Consider the following 20,549-nt stretch of genomic DNA (forward strand, 5'->3'; position numbering starts at 1 on the left):
ATTTCTTGGCACAGTATACAATTGACAGTCTGTGCAAGACATCAAACCTGTTTTCAATCTCAAAGACAAACATACAGTACAGTGGTCCCTTGTTATCCGCTGGGGTTTGGTTCCAGGATCCCCCGTGGATAACAAAATCCATGGATGCTTAAGTCTCATTAAATATAATGGCATAGTAAAGTGATGTTCCTTATATAAAATGGAAAATCAAGGTTTGCAAATTGGGATTTATACTTTTTTTTAATATTTTCAACCCATTGATACTTGAATCCGTGGCTAAAACATCTGTGGATAAGGAGGCCCAACTGTACTTGGAATATGGCCTATTCAACACCTTATATCTAAGACGGCCAAACATATTAGCTTAAAATAAATTTTAATGAATGCGGATTTATTTCTAACTTTTTTCAAGTCCTTCAACTAAAAAGGTAGAACAAAAGAATTTTTTAAAAAAGAGTGATTCTGTTTTAGCGCTGCTAGAACATTACGAGCAAGCAATACACTAATCCTAAGGTATTTAGGACTTCAGATGTTAGTAGTAACACTTGAATTTAGTTGCAGAAGCTAACTGGTAATAAGTTAACTCAATGAACACTGGGTGCGGTGTTCAGAACAAGTCCCTGGCTCTATTCTGAGTTTTTAGACTATCTTCAAGGATATCCCTTCATATAATGATTTGCATAATAAGGGGGTGGGAGGAGGTTACCAATCCATGAATAACTTTAGCCAGGCTGTCTTGGTCCAGGTCGGATCTTAACAGGTATAGTGTCTGCAGCTGAAGAAACTGTACACATTTTTGCTTTTTAAAATGTTGTCCTTATATTGTAATGGTTTTCTGTAGATACAATTTTAAAAGATTAAGTTATGTTATTATTTTGCCAGTTCTCTAGTTGATCAAACAAATATGCTGGAGCCTAAATTTTCAAGAAATGCCTTTACCTAAAAGCTTTTGGATTTTTTTTAATGTAAAATTCTTGGAAATTCTAAAAATATCTTCATTTGAAGTCCAAAAAACCCATAAGCAGACCTGTAAATTCAGAAGCTTAGTTTGAGAGAGGTTTGAAAAGGATCCTGCCTGAGACCTTGAAGAGTTTCCACTGCCTACATGAGTAGACAGTACTGAGTTAATTTATTTTTAATTGCACTGAGGTATACACCTCGGTTGGTTGATTGTGCTAGTCAGCCTGGATAAATTGAATGGGATTCTTGTTTGTGTTACGTATTTCAAACTAACAAGATCATATGACCATAATAAAGATCATTCATTCATTCAAAGTTAGAATGACAAACTGATCCCATTTAAGACAAGATATTTAGTCTACTGTGTTGTATAACTTTTTCAGTAAGTACTTGAAAGGTAATTGAGCAAAGAGAATTTGTGCCTCATATTAGGTAAAAGTAAATTTAATTTAGCTTTTAAAAATATTGTTATGTTCCCCCCTAGATTAGTTTTAATATCTTCAGAACGCTTCCACCCAGTGAAAATCCAGATTTTGATCCAGAAGAAGATGAACCTACGTTAGAAGCTTCCTGGCCTCATATACAGGTATCTTGATTATAAGGTGCTTTTTAAAAAGTGCTGTCTCTGTGTTAATATTCACACTAGGTGCCAAAGATTTTGAAAATGCAATATATGCCCTTTGGAATCATAGAAGCTACATATATGCTATGCATATTTTTGACTCTCTTTTAAGCTATTGCTTTGCTTTTGCTTCCTTGCAAGCTACCTTCTAATTTCCTTGTAGCTGGCAAATCTAACTCTCCTTCTACTCTTTTCTGAGTCGTCTTAAACTTTTTGTTACTTTAGGTACAATTGACCATATTCTCCTATTCACCTCTTCTGTGTCTTAGCATGTACACATGCTATATAAGGGTGAGAAAATTTCTTCAGCAAAGGCCCATCCCTTCTATTAAGGGACCACATTTCCTCTAGGGAAATCATTTGATGCTCACATGCAAGTGGTGGCCAGAGCTTGAACCAGAAGTGGGTAGGGCCAGAATCACCATCCCTTCCTATACAAGCATCAGTTCCATGCTCCTCACCCTTTCCTTCCTTGTTTGCTTTTCCTTATCAGCCCTGTGTCTTTATGGCAATAATGGAGAAGGAATGTTCAGTGACATCAAAAGAAACTCTTTAAGAGCTATATTTAAATAAAGGAGGGGAGTTTGGTAGTGAGTCAACGAATATGGAGATTAAGCACCAAAGAAAGTTTTTTTTCTAAAAACATAATTGCACCATGCATATGGTGGACAAAGAGAAGATACTGGTGATGAGGAGACTCCCTGACCCAGATCCAGCCACTGAGCAAATGTCTTCTATCCTCCTTCTGTACTTCACTGCATAGGACCCTACGTCAACCATCAATAACTGCTCTAAGCCACATAATGGCTCTTTTCCATGGCTTCAAATTTTATTGAAAGCTATGGTTAACTTTTGATTAATACTGAAGAAGAAAGGGTGGCATGGTTAAAAGGGACATTGACTCTTACCTGTGATAGGTCCATTTCCAGTAGATAAGAGCCCCACATCCTGTAGTTTGGGTTATGCTCCTCCCACTCACTCCAGTAGGCAAGAAGTAAAAAAGAGACCTTCTGGTGACACCATGTGGGTGGAGCTAACCCTAGAAGGCCAGTTGCTACAACAGTCGAATGCTCTAGAAAAAACATAAACAATTTATTTGGATATCAAACTATAGAGAATTGGATGGCAACAGAGACAGGCAGTGAGCAATCTAGCTGGCTCCTCATAGGGATGCACTATGTGGATATAACCATCCTTATGCCAGCACCCCTGAGGGTGGGCCAGGATGTGGAGCACTTATCTATTGGAAATGGACATATCACAGGTAAGAGCCAATGTCCCTTTTCCCAGTAGATAAGACACCCACATCCTGTAGTTTGGGATTTACCAACGCCTATCTAACAGGTTGGGCAGTGCTGGCCCTTCAGAAACATAGGTTTGAGTACCCACTGCAAGACCCTGCTGTCAACAGCATCCTCAGCCGAGCCAAGCTGTCAAGCTAGTGATGTCTAACAAGTGTGTATGGTGGCTTGTAAGTAGCCACCCTGATGGTCTTTGCTATAGGACCTATGATGACTAGAGGTGCTCATGCACCTGTAGTCTTTGGCATGGGTGACTTGGTTTCTGGTGGTAACCTCTCAAGGATTCATGGCAGGTAGTAATGCCAGGCCTGGCCCACCTGTTAGGCATGGAGACTGATGCCTTCTTGCCCATAGAACAGAGCTAAAAGGAAACAAAGTGGGGTGTCAGAGGAACGAAAGCTGTTTCTCCTCTATGGGTGGCTTGGTCTCCAGCATGGTGTATGTTTTAAATTCTTTTCAATGTCTGGGAGAATGAAGGAGAAGGCTGGGGGGATATGATTCTGACCTCTGAGGAGGTTAGAACACACCCAATGGATGGGGCCTGGGTCTGGCTGAATTGCCATGGAGTCAGTTGTAATAACATTGAGCTGCTAGTGTGATAGCAGGACCCCAGGCTCAGACCCCCCCAATGTGCCAAAGGGGCTGAATCAGGAGGGGCCCCAACCAGGCAAGTGGTTTAGATAAAATCTCCCTTAGGCACTAAGACACTCATCACCCTCAGGATCATGTATAAATCCCAGAAGAGAAATGGTGTTGTGTAGGCAAGGCAAGCAACAAGTCACCTGAGGAGTGACCATGGAGATGGGATGCCATCCCATCCTGGCCCCTTGACTGTGTCACAACAATGAGGTTATAAGTGAAGTCTGTTTATGGCTGTGGTGGCCTAAGGCCTCCGCCCATGTCGTCCTGGAAGAATTTCAATAAGGAGAAGACTGCGAGTTTCAGGGAGTCCTGAAGTACATCCATGCTAACCAATGTGTTATAGAACAGTGTTTCCCAGGCTATCTGGTCTGAGGAAAGAGCAATTGTTTATATTGTTTTATGGGAGTCTAAGAGGAGAAGCAGGTCTGGCAAGTATTGCTATAGAGAGATGGATAGGGATCAGGCTCACCCTGAGACTGGCAGGAATGTTAGGCATAGGTGCCCTTTGTTTCATGGCACAATCCTATTTTCCCCTTACTCAGTCTAGGGAAAAACACAAGCTAGTGATCCCAATGGGGAGAAGAAGGATTGCCAGTTAAACCTCCAGTGTTTTAACTTGCCTAAAATTTGGATTATGGTGGATTATGTGACCAATCAAAATAGAACCTGATCCAGTGTAGACCTATGCCAGCTTCCAACCTATCACTGATCACCTTGTCAACTGGTTATAGCAATGAAGGTGATATTAAGGTGATTTAACTTGTAGCAATGAAGACATACCACTCTGAAAGAGGAATGTTAATGTCTGACCACCAACTGATATTTCACAACAATGTTCAGTTCTTTACTGGAACATCTGTGCACCTGTGCAAAATAAGACAATTCCATGGTTAGGCACTGGAGACACTGGATTAACCTTTATCTCGCAGACATTGGTGAGTCCATGCAGAAGCATGGATGCACTCTGTGCTAACAGGGCCTGTGGACAGAATTAAGTCTGATTTCATCTGAGGAAGAACTTGTCTAGAGACTTTAAAAAAAAATCATCCAACTCTATGTAGGAGACTATCATTAACCTATAGGAAGGCTGAGGGGTCTCCAGGCTGAATGAACTGCTGATTAAGGAGTCATGAAATGGTAACAGAGGGCTTGGCAAGGATAACCCTCTGGTATCTTATTTCAAGGAGAGAATTTTCTCCATGAAAAGATCTGTCAAAGGAAAACAAACCTAAATTTTAAAATAGTACAGTGGGTCCTCGATATCCACTGGAGTTGGTTTCAGGACTTTGCGTGGATACCAAATCCATGGAAGCACAATTGGGGGTGAAGGGATGTCTCTTCCCCATATTTTCTACAAGTCCCCCCCCCTTTTTTTTTTTTGAGGAGGGGATGCAGGAGGATTTGTATCCGTGTGCTCTCTCAGAAAATCCTAGAATCTTAGAGTTGGAAAGGAACCCCAAGGGCCATCCAGTCAAACCCCATTATGCCATGCAGGAACTCTTAGTCAAGTATATCCAACAGATGGCCCTCCAGCCTCTGTTTAGAAGTGGGTGGAAGAGGCCATGCTCCCTCTGGTGAGGGCATAAACCATTTTGTGCTTTTTTGTGGGATGCTCTGTGGCCAAAAAAAGACTATTTTAGAGTTGGAAGCTTCAGCTCCTGCTGGGCCCAGTCCAGCTTCCTTTACAGCCATGCAGCTGTACAATGTAGAGGAGGAGTCCTCTGCCTCCTTACATACCATCTCATAAGAATTGAAAGGGAATGTGTAGGAGCCCTGGCGACACCACCATGTATTTCTCAGGCTGCAATAGGATCTCCCACACCTGTTGAGGTCCTGGGTGCCATTGGGGCCAGAGATGGGAAGGAAGGGGGAGACCAAGAGCTTATCCCCCCCATCTGACCTCCTGGTAGAGTCCCAAACCTTATGCTAGGCATAGTGCCTGCAATGGCAATGGCAGAGGCTTCCTGGCAATACCTGCCCTGAGCGAGGACATTAGATCTGGCAAAGGTTCTTTGGTGGCTGGAGAGAGGGGGCCCCTGGTACTCATCCCTTCTCCTGTGTCTTCTGGCTGGCTTGCCTCTCTGACCTTGGCCCTGTTTCAGGCTGGGCAGAGGTGATGCAGAGAAACTCTTTGCCATGGCTTTTGGCTGGCCTGTCCTCTGAACCCAGGCCCTAAATGGGCTGGGCAGAGATGCTGAGAAGGGAAGTTTCCATAACTTCTGGCCAGTTTCCTAACTGATCCCTGGCCCTAAACAGGCTGGGAAAAGGTGATGTGGAGAAACAGAGACATGGAGGTAGGGTTGCCATAACTGTCAACCTCCAAACTGGGGCAAATGTAGGACAAAATTCAGACCCAAATGTAGGACTTTTTTTTAATGGAGGACACAGGAAAAATTTAATAATTTTAAAAAGCATTAATATAAATGCATGTTTCTTAAGCATGCTCAAAATGGAGGACATTTTGGCATTATTCCTAGACAGATGGATGAACTCTTCCTGCTTAGCCCTGCGCGCGGCCATGGGAGAGCGCGCAGGGCAAGTGGAAGTGCTGGTGGGCGGCGAGCCGACAAAGGCTGTGTTGCTGCCGCAGCGGCAGCCACATGCAACAGTCACGCGCCTCGGCCAAAGGAGTGGCCACACGCAACAGCCGCAGCCGCCGCCGCAGTGGCAGCCTACCCAGCCTGGGGCAAACCCGGGTCAATGAAGAAACCGGGATGGGACCTCCCCACCCGGTTGAAAAGTGGGAATGTCCCACCCCCAGGCAGGATATAACAACCCTACATGGAGGGGATACCCCTCACCATCTGTTCCCACGGCTCCCATGTGCTGCAAAGCTGTTTGTAGAAATCCCTTGCGCTCCCACCATGAAATAGGGCAGCCTCGGAGGAGAGGGAGAGTCATTGGCAAAGCCAAGACCTTTCTCCAATCCTGGGAGCCCTTAGCATATTAAATCTTTCTTCATGCTTCCAAGGCAGCAAGAGAAACGAAGAGAAGGAATAGGACTGGAGTGGCTGTAGTGAAGAAATTGCACAGCAACAGCAAACACATCCTCCTGGAGTAATAGATGGAACAAGACTGGCTTTCTAGGGTTAGCTCCACCCATGTGGGGTCACCAGAAGATCTCTCTCTTTTTTTATTTCCTGCCTATTGGAGTGAGTGGGAGGAGCATAACCCAAACTACAGGATGTGGGGCTCTTATGTACTGGGAAATAAGAACAGAACAAAAGCTCAAGAACACTTTTGATTTGGTTTGGAAATCTGGAAAACATTCTGCCTTCAACCATACTTGAGAGAGGTTTTTTTGGGCCAAATGAGGCTCCATCCACACTGCAGAAATAGAATCATAGAGTTGGAAGAGAAATAATTCAGTTTGACACTACTTTAACTGCCATGGCTCAATGCTATGTGGCACCAGTGCTGTCTGACAGAGAATGATAAATGTCTCACAAAACTACAGTTCCCTGAATCCCATAGCATTGAGCCACAGCAGTTAAAGTGGTGTCAAACTGGATTATTTCTGCAGTGCAGATACATCTTGAGTGATAACTATGGAGAAACAGTACAAAAAGTGGCCTCTTGAAGGAATGAACAATTTTAAATTTAATTAGCTAGTACCAGCATATTAGATTTTGCAAGGAACTCATTTCTTTATTCTAGCATGCCTTATATGTAGAGTTAGTTCTTTACTAAAAAAATTGGAATCTGCAGCATATGACAGTGTACTGTTTAAACATGTTTTTTTCTTACTCTTTCATAGCTGGTGTATGAATTTTTACTAAGATTTTTAGAGAGCCCTGATTTCCAGCCTAGCATTGCAAAGCGTTATATTGACCAGAAATTTGTACAACAGGTAAATTATTTATCTAAATATATAACATTTTACTGGTTTTTGCTAAAGATAATATCTTGCATCGTAAGTATCCCTTCTGTGGGTGGAAGGGAAAATAGTTTTGTTGGTGGGTATTCAGGCCACAAGAAGCATCCACTGGGGGAAGAAGCAAGAAAGCTTTTCTTCTCAAACTCTTGATAGTAGTTTGTTCCAAAGCATATCCTCAGAACATCTGGAGTAAATTTTGGAGTGGAGAAAATTGGTGACTACCTCTCCACTATCTTGTACCAGCACTAGTGTCCTGGGAGTGGGATAGAGTTCCACTCATGAGAACTTAGGATGCAAGCTACTTGATATTGTGTAGAGAGAGAAACTAAACTGTGTGACTGCAAACTACAGAAACATTGCCATTCTTATCTTGTGTCAGAGTGTGTTACACAAGTCTGTCACACTGAATAGTGTGATTTTTTAATTTTTATTACTGCTAAGCCCTTCCTCTGGTGCCATTTGCTTATGCAACTTCCAGTTTTTGTTCCTGGATTGAGGTCATTATTTTCAGGGGCTTGAGTAGGCTTATATGTGTGTAAATGTAATTTGTCTTCACATATCAAAATAGATCATCAATTAACAGGGGCTTATAACACCTGAAAGCTTAACAAATTGTCTTTGGCATAAGTTTAATGGACTGCATCCCACTTCATTAGATTGAACCATCGGTGGCCTACAGTCTATGAAAGTTTATGCCAAACAGTGTGTTTGGTTTTAAGGTGCCCTGGTACTCTTTTTTTGTTGTAAGAGATTAATAGGGTTACATTCCCCTCCCCAAAATGTGAAATTATTATATTACAATAATGCTGTTGCCTTTCTGTTTCTGTATAACACAGTATGCAGTAGCAGAAAAATGTCACATGGTGGTTTGTTTGGTCTTAATAAAGGCATGACCTTACTGTATATTTTTATTATCATAATTCCAGGCATTTGCTTTTTTTGATGGCCCAACTTTTAAAGGGGTTTGAGAGCTCCTCACTCATGATGTGTGCATAAAATGAATGTTTTTGTCTTATATTCAGTTACAATGGAGCAGTTGGGAGGGAATTAAGGCAGTGTTGTTTTCTGTTTACTGGACACTGAAGTAATAAGCAATACTTTATTAATAGTTGTTGGAGCTTTTTGATAGTGAAGATCCACGAGAGCGCGACTTCCTAAAAACAGTGCTTCATCGAATTTATGGCAAATTCCTTGGATTAAGAGCATTCATCAGAAAACAAATCAACAATATTTTTCTCAGGTATAAATATATAGCTCTTTATCAAATTTTCAGTTAATTTTGCAAATGTACTATTTTTCCAGAACCATTAGTTTATCATTTTTTACTAATGTACACATCCCTTTAAAAATTCATTCACATATCCTTAGAAGGAATGCATATAAAAATTTCAATACTTTCAACAGTCCTTTTGTTGAAAGTATTGAGAAAATTCTGTAAGTTCTTTCTGCCTTCCCTAGTAAACATGTGCAGCCCACCTGCTTTAGTTTTCTGTGCACAATTAACTTCCATTAAAGTATCACTTTCTTCCAAGAAAGTATGCATATGAACAGGGGTTGATGTTGTTGTTGTTATGTGCCTTTAAGTCATTTCCAACATAAGGCAACCATATCACAGGATTTTCTTGGCATCTTTCTTTAGAGGGGGTTTGCCATTACCAGCCTCTGAGGCTGAGAGAGTGTGGCTTGCCCAAGGTTACTCATTGAATTTCCATGACCAAGCTGGGATTTGAACCCAGATCTCCAGAGTCATAGTCCAGCGGTCAAATCGCTACACCACATTGACTCCATAGGAACAGAGTAACGTGTGAATAAACTGTACCCCACTTCAGGTGGGAATCATGCTGCCCTCTGGATGTTGTTGTTCGACTACAGATCCCTGTCTTCCACATCATTGGCAATGCTGGCTAAGATTGCTGGGAGTTTCAGCCCTGTATCTGGAGGGTCACATGATTCCCATCCTTTTTGGTGTGAATTGCGCTCTTTACAGATACAAAGGGCAAACTGACTTTCTACATTCTAGCCCCAGGGTATGCAGGCATAAAGGTATGAAGTACATTAGTTCTGATAATTGCAGATGGTGTTTCCAGATACTTTGTGATTTTTTAGCAAAATGCTAGGAGTGATGGGAAAATATGGCAGAGTTAAAAATGGAAATCATCTGGCTCCCTCTTTCTCCTGATTTTGTTTAGGGACTAATTGCACTGTAAAAGCTTCATTTGGAACTATCTTCAGTCTCAGAAACAAAAGATTGTATATACTGAAGGCATGTACAGCATACAGCAGTGGTTATTTATAAAACAGAGCAGGACTCAGGAGGCTTTAGATATGAAACTGAAAGTAACCTCTCCTTTGGCCTTGTCAAGTGAATATCACCCAATGAGTTTTGAAGGGGAAACGATAAGTTGTCAATCAGTGCTAGTCACGTGGGAGAATTGTGTTTTACTTATAAGTCCAGTGAAGTTGTAACTTTTAGGCCATAAACATGCTTCAAAATAGGGATTCTCTACAAGTTGCCAGCGTAGGTCTATGCAAATAATAGACCTAGTTATTAATTATCCTTTTGGATAATATAGGATAAAATAAACAGAATTCATCTAACATAAGCTGTCTTCCAAAATCTGCACACACACCCCCCCCCAGTTTTTTTAAAAATGGCATAATTTTCAGGCAGTTTTCCCCCTGAAAAAATATGCAGAGAGCCCCCAAATATGCAAACATTTCTCCAGCCTGACACAGAAAGCCCTCTAAAATCCCCCAGCACCCTCAAATACCTGAATTTTAATTAGTTTTAATTAGACTCTTGAAGAAGGCAACAGAAAGTGATGCAATGTTACTTCCAGTCACCATTTTGGGAAGGCTCAAGATAGAGATAGAGATATTTGGGAGCTCTTGGGGAAGGTGCAGCCCAAGAAGAGTTTAGAGTAAAATATTGACGACTATTAGAAAAATGGCCAGTTCATCAAAGAATTGCTATTGGTATGGCTTTATGAAGAAGAATGTGTTTTTAAAAGGCTAAGTGGTCGTAGTACTTAAGCATGTAAAATAGGCTGGAAGGAAAATTAGATCACTTTGAACCCTTTCAATTGCACAGACTTACAGTGTGTTTTGCTATGTTAGAACAGTAAAGCTTTATATTATTTTGTGTGTTTTCTTCATGATTTTATTCCTCATACACTTGGATGAGATATTTTTGTCCCCCAGAGTCACATTTGTTACATAACTCACACAGAGCTAGACTTACAAGGTATACATTTTATGGCATCGTCATCTGTAAAGTTGTAAAAACTTCCCCCAAGCTGCATCTGTTTTCATCTGCATTTTGCTCTTTTTAAAACAGAAAACAAAAGATTGGGATAAAGATTTTTCCAACACATCAACTGCATTTTTGCTGGGCACGTTTTTTGCAAGCAAGGAAGGCTAATAGCTACTCAGAACAAGAATTTTACTTAATATGAACATATGTTCTCTGGCTCTTGGTGTTTGGATATTGTGGAATGCCCATCGTTTTGTAAAGCATTTCTGTGGCCACAAGACATTTTTATGTCCTGCAATATACTGAAATTCTTATTAGAGTCAGAAAATACCCCAGATTAAGGCTCTGAAGTTTTTCTTACATGTCTGAACAAGAGTTAAAAACAAATGGAGTAGCTCCCTACTCATTTAAGTTCTAGAAAGAACCTATATGCAAATGAGAAACGTTTTTCATGAGAACTAAATGACATTTTTTTGATGGTGGCATGCACCAAAATCTGATGTCTAGTTCAATATGACCTTTACACACAATTAATAGTTGACCTACCTACCTGTAAAGCTAGGGCAGTGTTGTACAATATAGTAAATGGTTTCATTTATTTATTTTTAAAATATATGTGGTGCAACTTATCTGTTGCAGCATGGTTTGCATCTTTACTAAGGCTTTCTTAGCACACTCCTCTAGTTATAGTCGGCCCTCCTTATCCACAGATTTTTTATCCATTAATTCAAGCATCCACGGCCTGAAAATATTTTTTAAAAAGTATAAATTCCAAAGAGCAAACCTTGATTTTGCCATCTTATAGAGGGAACACCATTTTGCTATGCCATTATATTTATTGAGATTTGGGCATCCACAGATTTTGTTATCCACGGGAGATCCTGCAACCAAACCCCAGCGGATAACAAGGATCCACTGTAATACCTCAGTGCCTAATGCCTGGCATACGTCTGGGGTGCATATTCAATTTCAAGTTTAGGACAAAATGCATTCAAAATAAAAAGCTGTCAGATGCAATGTTTTTGTATTATTTTTTTCCATGTTTCTGTTTTGTTCTTATATTGATTGAGAATATGTTCAAACAGGTTTATATATGAAACAGAACATTTCAATGGTGTTGCTGAACTCCTTGAGATACTAGGAAGGTAAGTTTATTCTTTCATTACTTAGGCAATCAAATAGTCATCCATCTGTGGTTTGCGCCCCCAGTTTCTTTGCTGGCACAAAGCATAAAACCATTTGGGATTGTATTCAAAAGACATGATGGACTCTGTTTCATTTTGTCCCTTGAGTGAGAAACTACTGGTTCCATTAATTTAGGTAGGGAATCTGATTTTAATAGTAAATGAGGGCATGCTGGTGGTGAATACAGAACATCATTTCTGGCTCCTTCCATCAATAGCATATCTCCCTAGTCCTTTTCTCTTTAGCCATGTTCTAACACGAGATATAACTTCAAATTAGAGAAAATGCTTGGAGATGACATAAGGGGAATAAACAGGAAACACGAGAGGTGCTCATTACTCATTACTAGTGTTTCCCTTTTACTGTTAAGAATTGGACCCTTTCTATGTGGCTGTGACATTTCAAGCCCTTTGGCATGCTGCCATTATCTTATCTGGCTTAACCCTGAATGTTGCACTTTTCTTCCTCCAGAGAGTGGCTTCAGGTACATCCCTTAATGACCACACTGTGCTGCTGAGTTTCAAATCTGTTTCCAAGTGGCCTCTCAAACTAAGTTTTTCAAAATATTATGTTATGTTGTACTTCTGGGATGACTAATGGAACATAAGTTGGCTAAGCATATATTCTATAATGCCTGTCTGTCTTTCCTCAAACCAGTTCTTAATAATTGAATTAACAGTTGCATGACTTTTGATGTACCAGCAGTTCACAGAAACACCAGTCTTTCACATTCAAATCTGTCTCAGCTAAAGCAGAGTATTTCTTTTCAAGAGTATTCACAAAGAGGCAACATTATGGTCAGTAAACTGGAGCAGTCTGAATTTAGCATTGAACTTAAAACCTTTCTTCAAAATATTAAAGATTATTAAATATTAAATTCACTATGAATTCCCTATATGGGGAACTCTTCTGTTAAAGTAGAAACATGCAGGGTTATATCCAGCATTGCTTACCCATTGCTACAGTGGTTTTTCCCTCTCCCTGAAGCCCACTAAGTTTCTCCTCAATCTTCTTTGCCTGGAGGAACCTTGAGACAAATTGATAGTGTGTGTGTGGGGGGGGGGGGGGATGTAGGGGAAGTTAAGAAAGGAAAAGTCTTGTTGAAGTCTGTTTATGTAATATTGGTGCTAGTTTACAAACTGTGTGCAAACAGTTCCATTTAATCATCCATGCACCTGTTTTATTATAGCTCAGTGCAATATGTATATGCCATAAAAGAGAAATGTAATCATTGGTATGTAGTTGGGTTCCCCCCCCCCCCCTTGTACCAAATAGGGACATGTTGGCTTAGTGGTTAAGATTCCAATTCTGATGATCATAAGGTCAGAAGGTTGGAAGTTCGAGGCCCAAGTGCCACATGATGAGGTGAGCTTCTGTCACTAGTCCCAGCTCCTCCCAACCTAACAGTTTGAAAGCATGCAAATGCAAGTAGATAAATAGGTACCACTGTGGTGGGAAGGTAACGGCATTCAGTGCAGTCATGCTGGCCACATGGCCACTGGAATAGTCCTCGGACAATGCTGGTTCTTCAGCTTAGTAATGGAGATGAGCACTGCCTCCTACAGTTGGCTCAAGAACACCCCTACACTGCCCCCTACATTCATGTCAAGGGAAACCTTTACCTTTACACCAAATGTAATGGAATCTGTGTGCCTGTTATAGAAAATTATTAAAAGCAGCCTGGAAATGTTGTTCAGAACCTGGGAATGTTACTTTTTAAAAAAGCACACATTAGTGAATGTTGTTTTCTGATTATTGTATGCATTGCATAATATTATTCATTTGTAATATGCTAACTTTTAAATTGAATTTGAACATAAAAATACTTTTTAAAATACAAAAACGCCTGATAATTCTCCTAAATCACCACAAAAGGAGTGCTTCCCAGTCATCTATTATTCATTATGCAAAAAACCCTAACATTTACCCCATTCATGGTAAAATGCTTAAAAATAAAATTTTAAAAAATCCTCGTTACTAAATTGATGGCAATGATAGATTTGTTAATGATAATGATGTTACCTTTAATATATTACTTCCATCTTCTGTCTGGAATTGATACAAAATTGGCTACATTAAATCTGCCCTTTTTCTTGGCTGACAGCATGCACAGCTGATTGCTAAGATGGGGAAGCAAACCTTACAAGCAGTGCCTGGGCTTTCCTGCTCCATTGTTATAATATTCAGAAGCAGGTTAAAATGCAACAGATCCTCACAGCTAATGGGGGGTTATGCCCAGAACTTGTAGCAAGCTCATGTTTATGGACTAGTACAGCCAGATCTCACAAAATCTGTCCAAAGAAATTTGCAGTTTAATGCATTGATAGACCAATCCTGTGGTAAACTTACATTACTTTTTAAATTTAGTATTATACAGTAATAGTTTGCTTTGTGTGATTTTGTTTTTTCCAGTATTATCAATGGTTTTGCATTGCCACTGAAAGCAGAACATAAACAGTTTCTTATGAAGGTTCTTATTCCTATGCATACTGCAAAGGGATTAGCTTTATTTCATGCACAGGTATGTTTGTCTGAGAAAATCACCTTTTGTAATTGCAGAAATACTGCCTTCTAAGGTTTGACTAGAATATTCAGAAATTTGATTGTATGCCTTTGATTCTCATGACAAAAGTCAGCCCATTTCAGTTTAAAGTTTATGTATATTTTTAAAATATATCAGACAGTAGAACTACTGTTGACCAAAGAAAATATCAAAGTGTGCCTGATCAGTTAGTTATCTTCATAGGTAATTGATCTGTTATCTGAATGTACAATGAATGTTTAAAATAAATGCATGAGAGAGGAGACTATCACATGTGGGAAAATCAGGGGATTAAAAAGGCATTTTCCCGGGAAAGTCATGCAGTCGCGGCAAAGATTTTCACACACTTATCCCATGAAGAACCAGAAATGCTCCAGCAACAAACCATTCATGGGAAATCCCATGAATGTTGTGTGGCTGGAGTATTCCTGGTTCTTCCCGGGATAAGTCCTCTTAGATCGTGACATCGTCTGAAAATTTTTGGTCACATGACTTTCTCATAAAATGCCTATTTAGTCCCCTGATTTTCCCTGTGTGATAGTCTCCAGAGATATGGCTTTAAATGCCTCATTAACAATAGTGCATAGGGACAAATATTTCTTATGGCTACCCTCAGATTCTTCTCCATGCTTCAGAAACAGGCCAACTACATAATGAAGGTTCATTTTATGAACTTTTATACTATAAAAATAGGTTTTTTGCAGGGCTAAAAATGGGGAAATGGGAACTGCTATTTCCATATGTGATTAAATGCCTGCTTATATGGGGAGTAAAGTTATTAAAAATAATTGAGTAAATTTGGTTAGTAGGAAATAGCGGAGAATCCTTTAGCTTCATTTTAACCATTTTAAAAGATACATTTCAAGTAAAACATTAATGTGGTAACAAATTCACATGCTGACTAGATGGCAGGATCATGTCCATAGAATGTCTTTGGTTGTTATTCTCCCTTCTGACCAAGTTATTCCCATGGAAAAACATTGGGTGGGCTGGGTGCAAAAATTTTTGGTCTCCCTCTGAGCCTGAACAGAGGAGACATTAACAAACAAAAGTAAGAGAGCCTTACTTTATTGGTATGTGGGATATCCATCCTGACTGTATGAGAGAAAGCTATTCTTTAGATCAGGAGTGGGCAATGAGGGCCATGGACTACATGTGATCTCCAGAGCCCTTGGGGGCCATTTTTTTACAAAACATTTTTTCGGTCTAAAATGACCTCTAGGAGATGTGAAGGACATTTCCACCATATTTGGAAGCCCCTCAGAGATCAGAAAAACATTTTGAGATTTCCCCCCAAAAAACATCTGCCCCAAAAATGTTCTCTAGAAGGCATGGGAAGCTTCTTGGCCACATTTCTAGGAGGCCCTAGAGGAACCCTTTTTGAAAAAGGAAATGAACAAAAAGTGACTTTTGCATACTTCCTGTTGTTAAAAGGGGCCTCTCCTGTGTCTAATATGGCCCAGGAAGACCCAAAACATAGTGAAAATGTCCTCTATGCCCTCCCTTAGTGGGGGACAAAGTTTTGATTTTATTTCTAGAGGTCAGAGCATTGGGGGATGTAGCCCTTCAAGGTCTTTCCAGGGAACAAATGCAAAACCTTAGCCTTTCACAGTCGTCCACTCCCTGCTTTAGTTGGATACTTTCTGGATCAGTTTTCTCTCTTTCAAGTAATGAGAAAGAAACAACAAACATGAGATCTGAATTTGAATCTAGGTCTCTCGGGTCATAATACACTGGGAGACCTAGATTAATAATACATAATTCACAGACATAATACACAAATTTCTGTCCGTGGATTTAATAATAAAGTGCTTGAACCACATAGTATTCAATATGTTTAATTGCCTTTTGAAAAAAAGAGAATGCAAGTAATGTTATTGTTAATCAGCAAACTCATTAAAACCATCCATGTGTTTTAGCTGGCCTATTGTGTTGTACAGTTCCTGGAAAAAGATATGACATTAACAGAGCCGGTAAGTGTAGCTTGGTCCATTTTGGACTTTTTTTGTATTTTTACACTGGTTAACACATTTTAATATGAACATACATTCAGTTTGGTGTTGATGGCTATTCCAGAGCCAAGAATGATATCTGAGATTTTGAGTCAATTAGTTACTGCAGTCACATTTTCCACCAAGAGCCCATAATTCATATGGGGCCCAGATGAAACATAGTGTCTATATGGAATGCACTGGACTGGAATCACAAAAGTGCAGTTTATTCAGGCCTGTCACTGGCTAGAAGCCCAAAACTGATCGAAAGAGGTGTAGCTTCTTCCTTATTCAGTTTCTGAATCTCCTATGTAGAGAGATGTTGTAGCACCTTTGAGACTAACTGAAAGTAAGAAGTTGGCAGCATGAGCTTTCATAGACTTCAGTCTACTCCTTCAGACTGACGTCTATCATGCTGCCAACTTCTTTCTTTTAGTTAGTCTCAAAGGTGCTACAGGATCTCTCTACATACTGATTCTACAGACTAACACAGCTATATTTTTCTATTCTGAATCTCCTAGTGTTTCTGCTATCATCAGTATTTTATGCAGTAAAATTACATGAGATCAAGCTGTTGGTCTCACTGAAGTTGCAGGGATGAACATAGGTTCATATGCTCAAAATATTTTTGTGTTGCTATGTATTGAATATTGCAATGTATATATTGTGGGGGGTTTTCTTCTTCTGTGACACTATACCTAGATAGCTTACATATGTGCACCAAGAGTTCTTGTTTTAGGAATCACTCCAGGGGCTTAACCACCCTGATCCAGCCTTGATAGTGCATGTGCTTTGTTGGAAGATGCTTGCCTACTGTGAATGGTGAACTGTGGCCTGAATTAATCACAAGCATCATTTGCTTGACTTGAACTGATTTGCCTACATAGCAAGCAAACTTTGCATTATTCTTTCTAAAGTGTTCTAACATTGTTATACAGATGCCACTTAAATCTGCCCTCAACCTTTTCATCTCTCATTTTCACAGTGAAGCTGTTTATCTAATATCGGTATTTCTCAATAAGATGTATTGACAAATTGAGTTCAAATCTATTCAAAAAGTGATTATTCTTTAGAATCCAGATAGTTTGAGGAATTGGTATAGAGTAAGGATTCAGGTGAGAATAGCATCAACTTCAGAAAGATGGACCTAGCATAAATGTAGTAGAGGTTTTCAGCCACTTTATAGTACATCTTTAGGAACATGGTTGTATAACTTCCAGGCGCATGTATAATGGATGTGCACACTACTTGTGTGAGACTACAGTGGAAGCTGCAGCTCCTGGCAGATGGGCTGAAATGTCCATGCCATCAAACTTAGCTTTTCTCTGTGTTATTGTTGCAAAGAAAAGCTTTGAAAACCATTTGTCTTTATAAAAGGTATGCTCATGCATGCTTATTCTGTAAGTCCATTATGTTTAGTAGGGCTTAGTCCTAGATAAGTCTACATAGATTTGCAGTCTGCAGATCTGTCTTGTATCAGGTATTGGTTCTTGTTTTTCCCCAGTGCTTAAAGGCAAAACTTCATTTTATGGCAGCAGTCTTGTTTTTTGTATATATCTGGCCCATTCATATTCAGGGAGACCTTTTACATAAAAATTGGCATTTGTTGGTATTACTTTTAAAATGGCATCTTATCCCTTGGCTTTCTTTTTGTCCTGGGTACATTTTTCCCCGGACCAGCTTCAATGCAGGATGTTATCTGCGGAGGAAGAAAAGTGTCTGAAGCAGTGGAGTGTAGGGAGGTAAGGTGGAAAAGATCTCAGTTCCCTTCACTCACACACAAGTTGAAGGTAAAATCAAGATACCCTTACACCTTGCTATATATATGAATATGGCAGAAGTACAAATAAACACACATAGCTGTCACTGTCATGCCTAGTTTTACCCTACATTTCTCTGACTGCCAGCATAACTCAGTGTACACTTTTCAGACTTAATAGCTTTATTCAGTTGTAAGAACTGTTGTGGAATCTTCTAGATTTAAAATATTTCACTCTGGCTTTTTGGCAGGAAATATTAGATAGGTTTAGCTATCCAGGACCTATGGCAAGCTGCCTCAGGTTGAACATGATATTAGCAGAGCTGACAAGCCAATTTTGTTTTCTGACCCATAAAGCATTGTGGTCTTAAATCTTCAGAAGGCTTTTATTTTATTTTATTTTATTTTTTTAATCCTGAGCAAAACTTATTAAGGGAGGTCTTGATGTTCCACTCAACTTGGAGCAATGTAGTGAAGGATAGCTGAGCAAGTACCATGCTTTTTTTTTGTTTGCGCACATTCGAATTTGCAGCTGTACATGTGTGCTTGACCGATATGGGAATTTTGGAACATGCACTGGAAATTATGCTTTAGACTTCATCAAGAGAGACAGACATTAAGTTTGGAACTTTCTGTTGTACCATAGAAGTTTATAGAAACCATACTCTAGCACTGGACTGGTAGACTGTTCTTATTTATTGAGAACTTAAGAATGGTGAATCATAACTACCTGCTTCCAAACAAGGAGCAGGAATTTCAATGCTGCTGCTGCTGCTGCTGCTGCTGCTACTACTACTCTTCTTCTTCTTCTTCTTCTTCTTCTTCTTCTTCTTCTTCTTTTATTTATATCCCGCCTACTCCGACTAGGACCGAGGTGGCTTACAGTAAAACAGTTCAATACATAATAAAATAACAATACACAATAATCCCAAATTCTACCTTCCCTCCTTAAAATAATGATTAAATCACAAATACATTAAAAGATTCATAGTAAAAAATTAATTACTGTATATACTCATGTATAAGTCTAGAAATTTTAGTCTAAAATTTGACCCAAAAAACCTTGGTTGACTTATCCACAGGTCAATGTAAGTACTGTACTTTAACTCATATACATATAAAGAAGGAGCCATTCCCTTTCTCTGAATAAAAGACAAGGGCTTAGTCCATCCTGGGAACACTAAAAAGAGGCCTGGCTCCCCTCTATTCTCTCATCCATCCAGCCTTTAGGATGAACACAAACAGTGATGCCTGCAAGAATTTTCTAAGTTCTTTAGCATCATTTTTCTTTGCATTACATCCTTTGTTACATGCACCTAAATTTTACCCTCGACTTATCCAGGGGTCATATCAAAATCCATAATTTTTGCCCCAAAACCTGTCCTCGACTTGAGGTCTACTTATAGTTGATTATATATGGTACAGTAAGTCGTCTAAAACCAGAAGGATGGGGTGCGAGAGGAGGACCTTTCCAGAGGACCTGAGGGCGCAGGGTGGATTATACGGAAGGAGGCGATCCTGTAAGTAGGTTGGACCCAAGCCATGCAGGGCTTTAAAGGTCATAACCAACACTTTGTACTGTGCCCGGAAACCAATGGGCACCCAGTGGAGTGATTTTAGGATAGGTGTTATATGGAATACAGGATGTTTTGGTGGTCCCAACAAATTGGTCATGTGCCTAGTATGGTTGGGCAGCACCACTGAAATATCTGTTGCCTAACAGCAACAATAGTTGTGTCACGATAGGTGCGTCATCAAGAGTGTTAGAAGTGGCAAAAGCTAGAAAGAGTGTGTATATGAAATAGGATTAAACACTAAAATGGATAAAAGGTATTATGTAACTAGAGTATAGAAGAGGTATAATATAATAGGAGAAATAAGTCAGTATGTATAAGCTTAGGTTTGATTTTTTAAAAAATAAATAATCTCTATCAGAAAGAGAAAACTAAATGAAAAGACTAAAGATGCAAACAAGGAAGTAACGAGTGTTAGATGAATGGTATAATAGTATGGTTGTATTGTCTTATTGTTTAATTGAGGTCACTATGGGAAAGGGGTGTGTGTGTGGGGATGTCTTATTGTGGGGTGTGGATGTCACATTGTGGGTTCGGTGGTTGAGTGCAAGCTGGTAAAGAAGTTGCATAATAGGTATGGGGGATTGTTTCTTTTTTCATTTTCTTGTGGTTTAATTGAAGTGTGTTATGTATGCTATGTATGTCATGTGTCTATCCTTTTTATAAATTTTTTGATTAAAGATACTGTAATAATACTGTAATAAAAAAAAGAAATTACAAAGAGTTCAGGTTTGCAAAATCCTTTACAATCTTACAACGGAACACTTTAACAAAAATGTAGGTAGGAATTGGAAATATTTCTTCAGTTCCTACTCTGCAATTTTGTTAGTTTGTGCCTTTCTA

General features: G+C 39.5%; 1 protein-coding gene across 1 annotated transcript in view; it reads left to right on the top strand.

Moving 5' to 3' along the window:
* The window catches only part of LOC149310592 (serine/threonine-protein phosphatase 2A 56 kDa regulatory subunit alpha isoform-like), an 80,415-nt gene that overhangs the window by 49,302 nt on the left and 10,564 nt on the right, over positions 1-20,549 (top strand). The window contains exons 3-8 of the mRNA XM_089529262.1: positions 1,445-1,546; positions 7,283-7,375; positions 8,512-8,642; positions 11,741-11,800; positions 14,253-14,361; positions 16,302-16,355. Coding sequence (XP_089385388.1) covers positions 1,445-1,546; positions 7,283-7,375; positions 8,512-8,642; positions 11,741-11,800; positions 14,253-14,361; positions 16,302-16,355 — 549 coding nt within the window. The remainder of the gene's footprint in view (positions 1-1,444; positions 1,547-7,282; positions 7,376-8,511; positions 8,643-11,740; positions 11,801-14,252; positions 14,362-16,301; positions 16,356-20,549) is intronic.

Source organism: Sceloporus occidentalis, unplaced genomic scaffold (genome assembly GCF_023333645.1).
Source record: "Sceloporus occidentalis isolate IW3139 unplaced genomic scaffold, rSceOcc1.0.p SCAF_6, whole genome shotgun sequence".
Taxonomy (NCBI): Eukaryota; Metazoa; Chordata; class Lepidosauria; order Squamata; family Phrynosomatidae; genus Sceloporus; species Sceloporus occidentalis.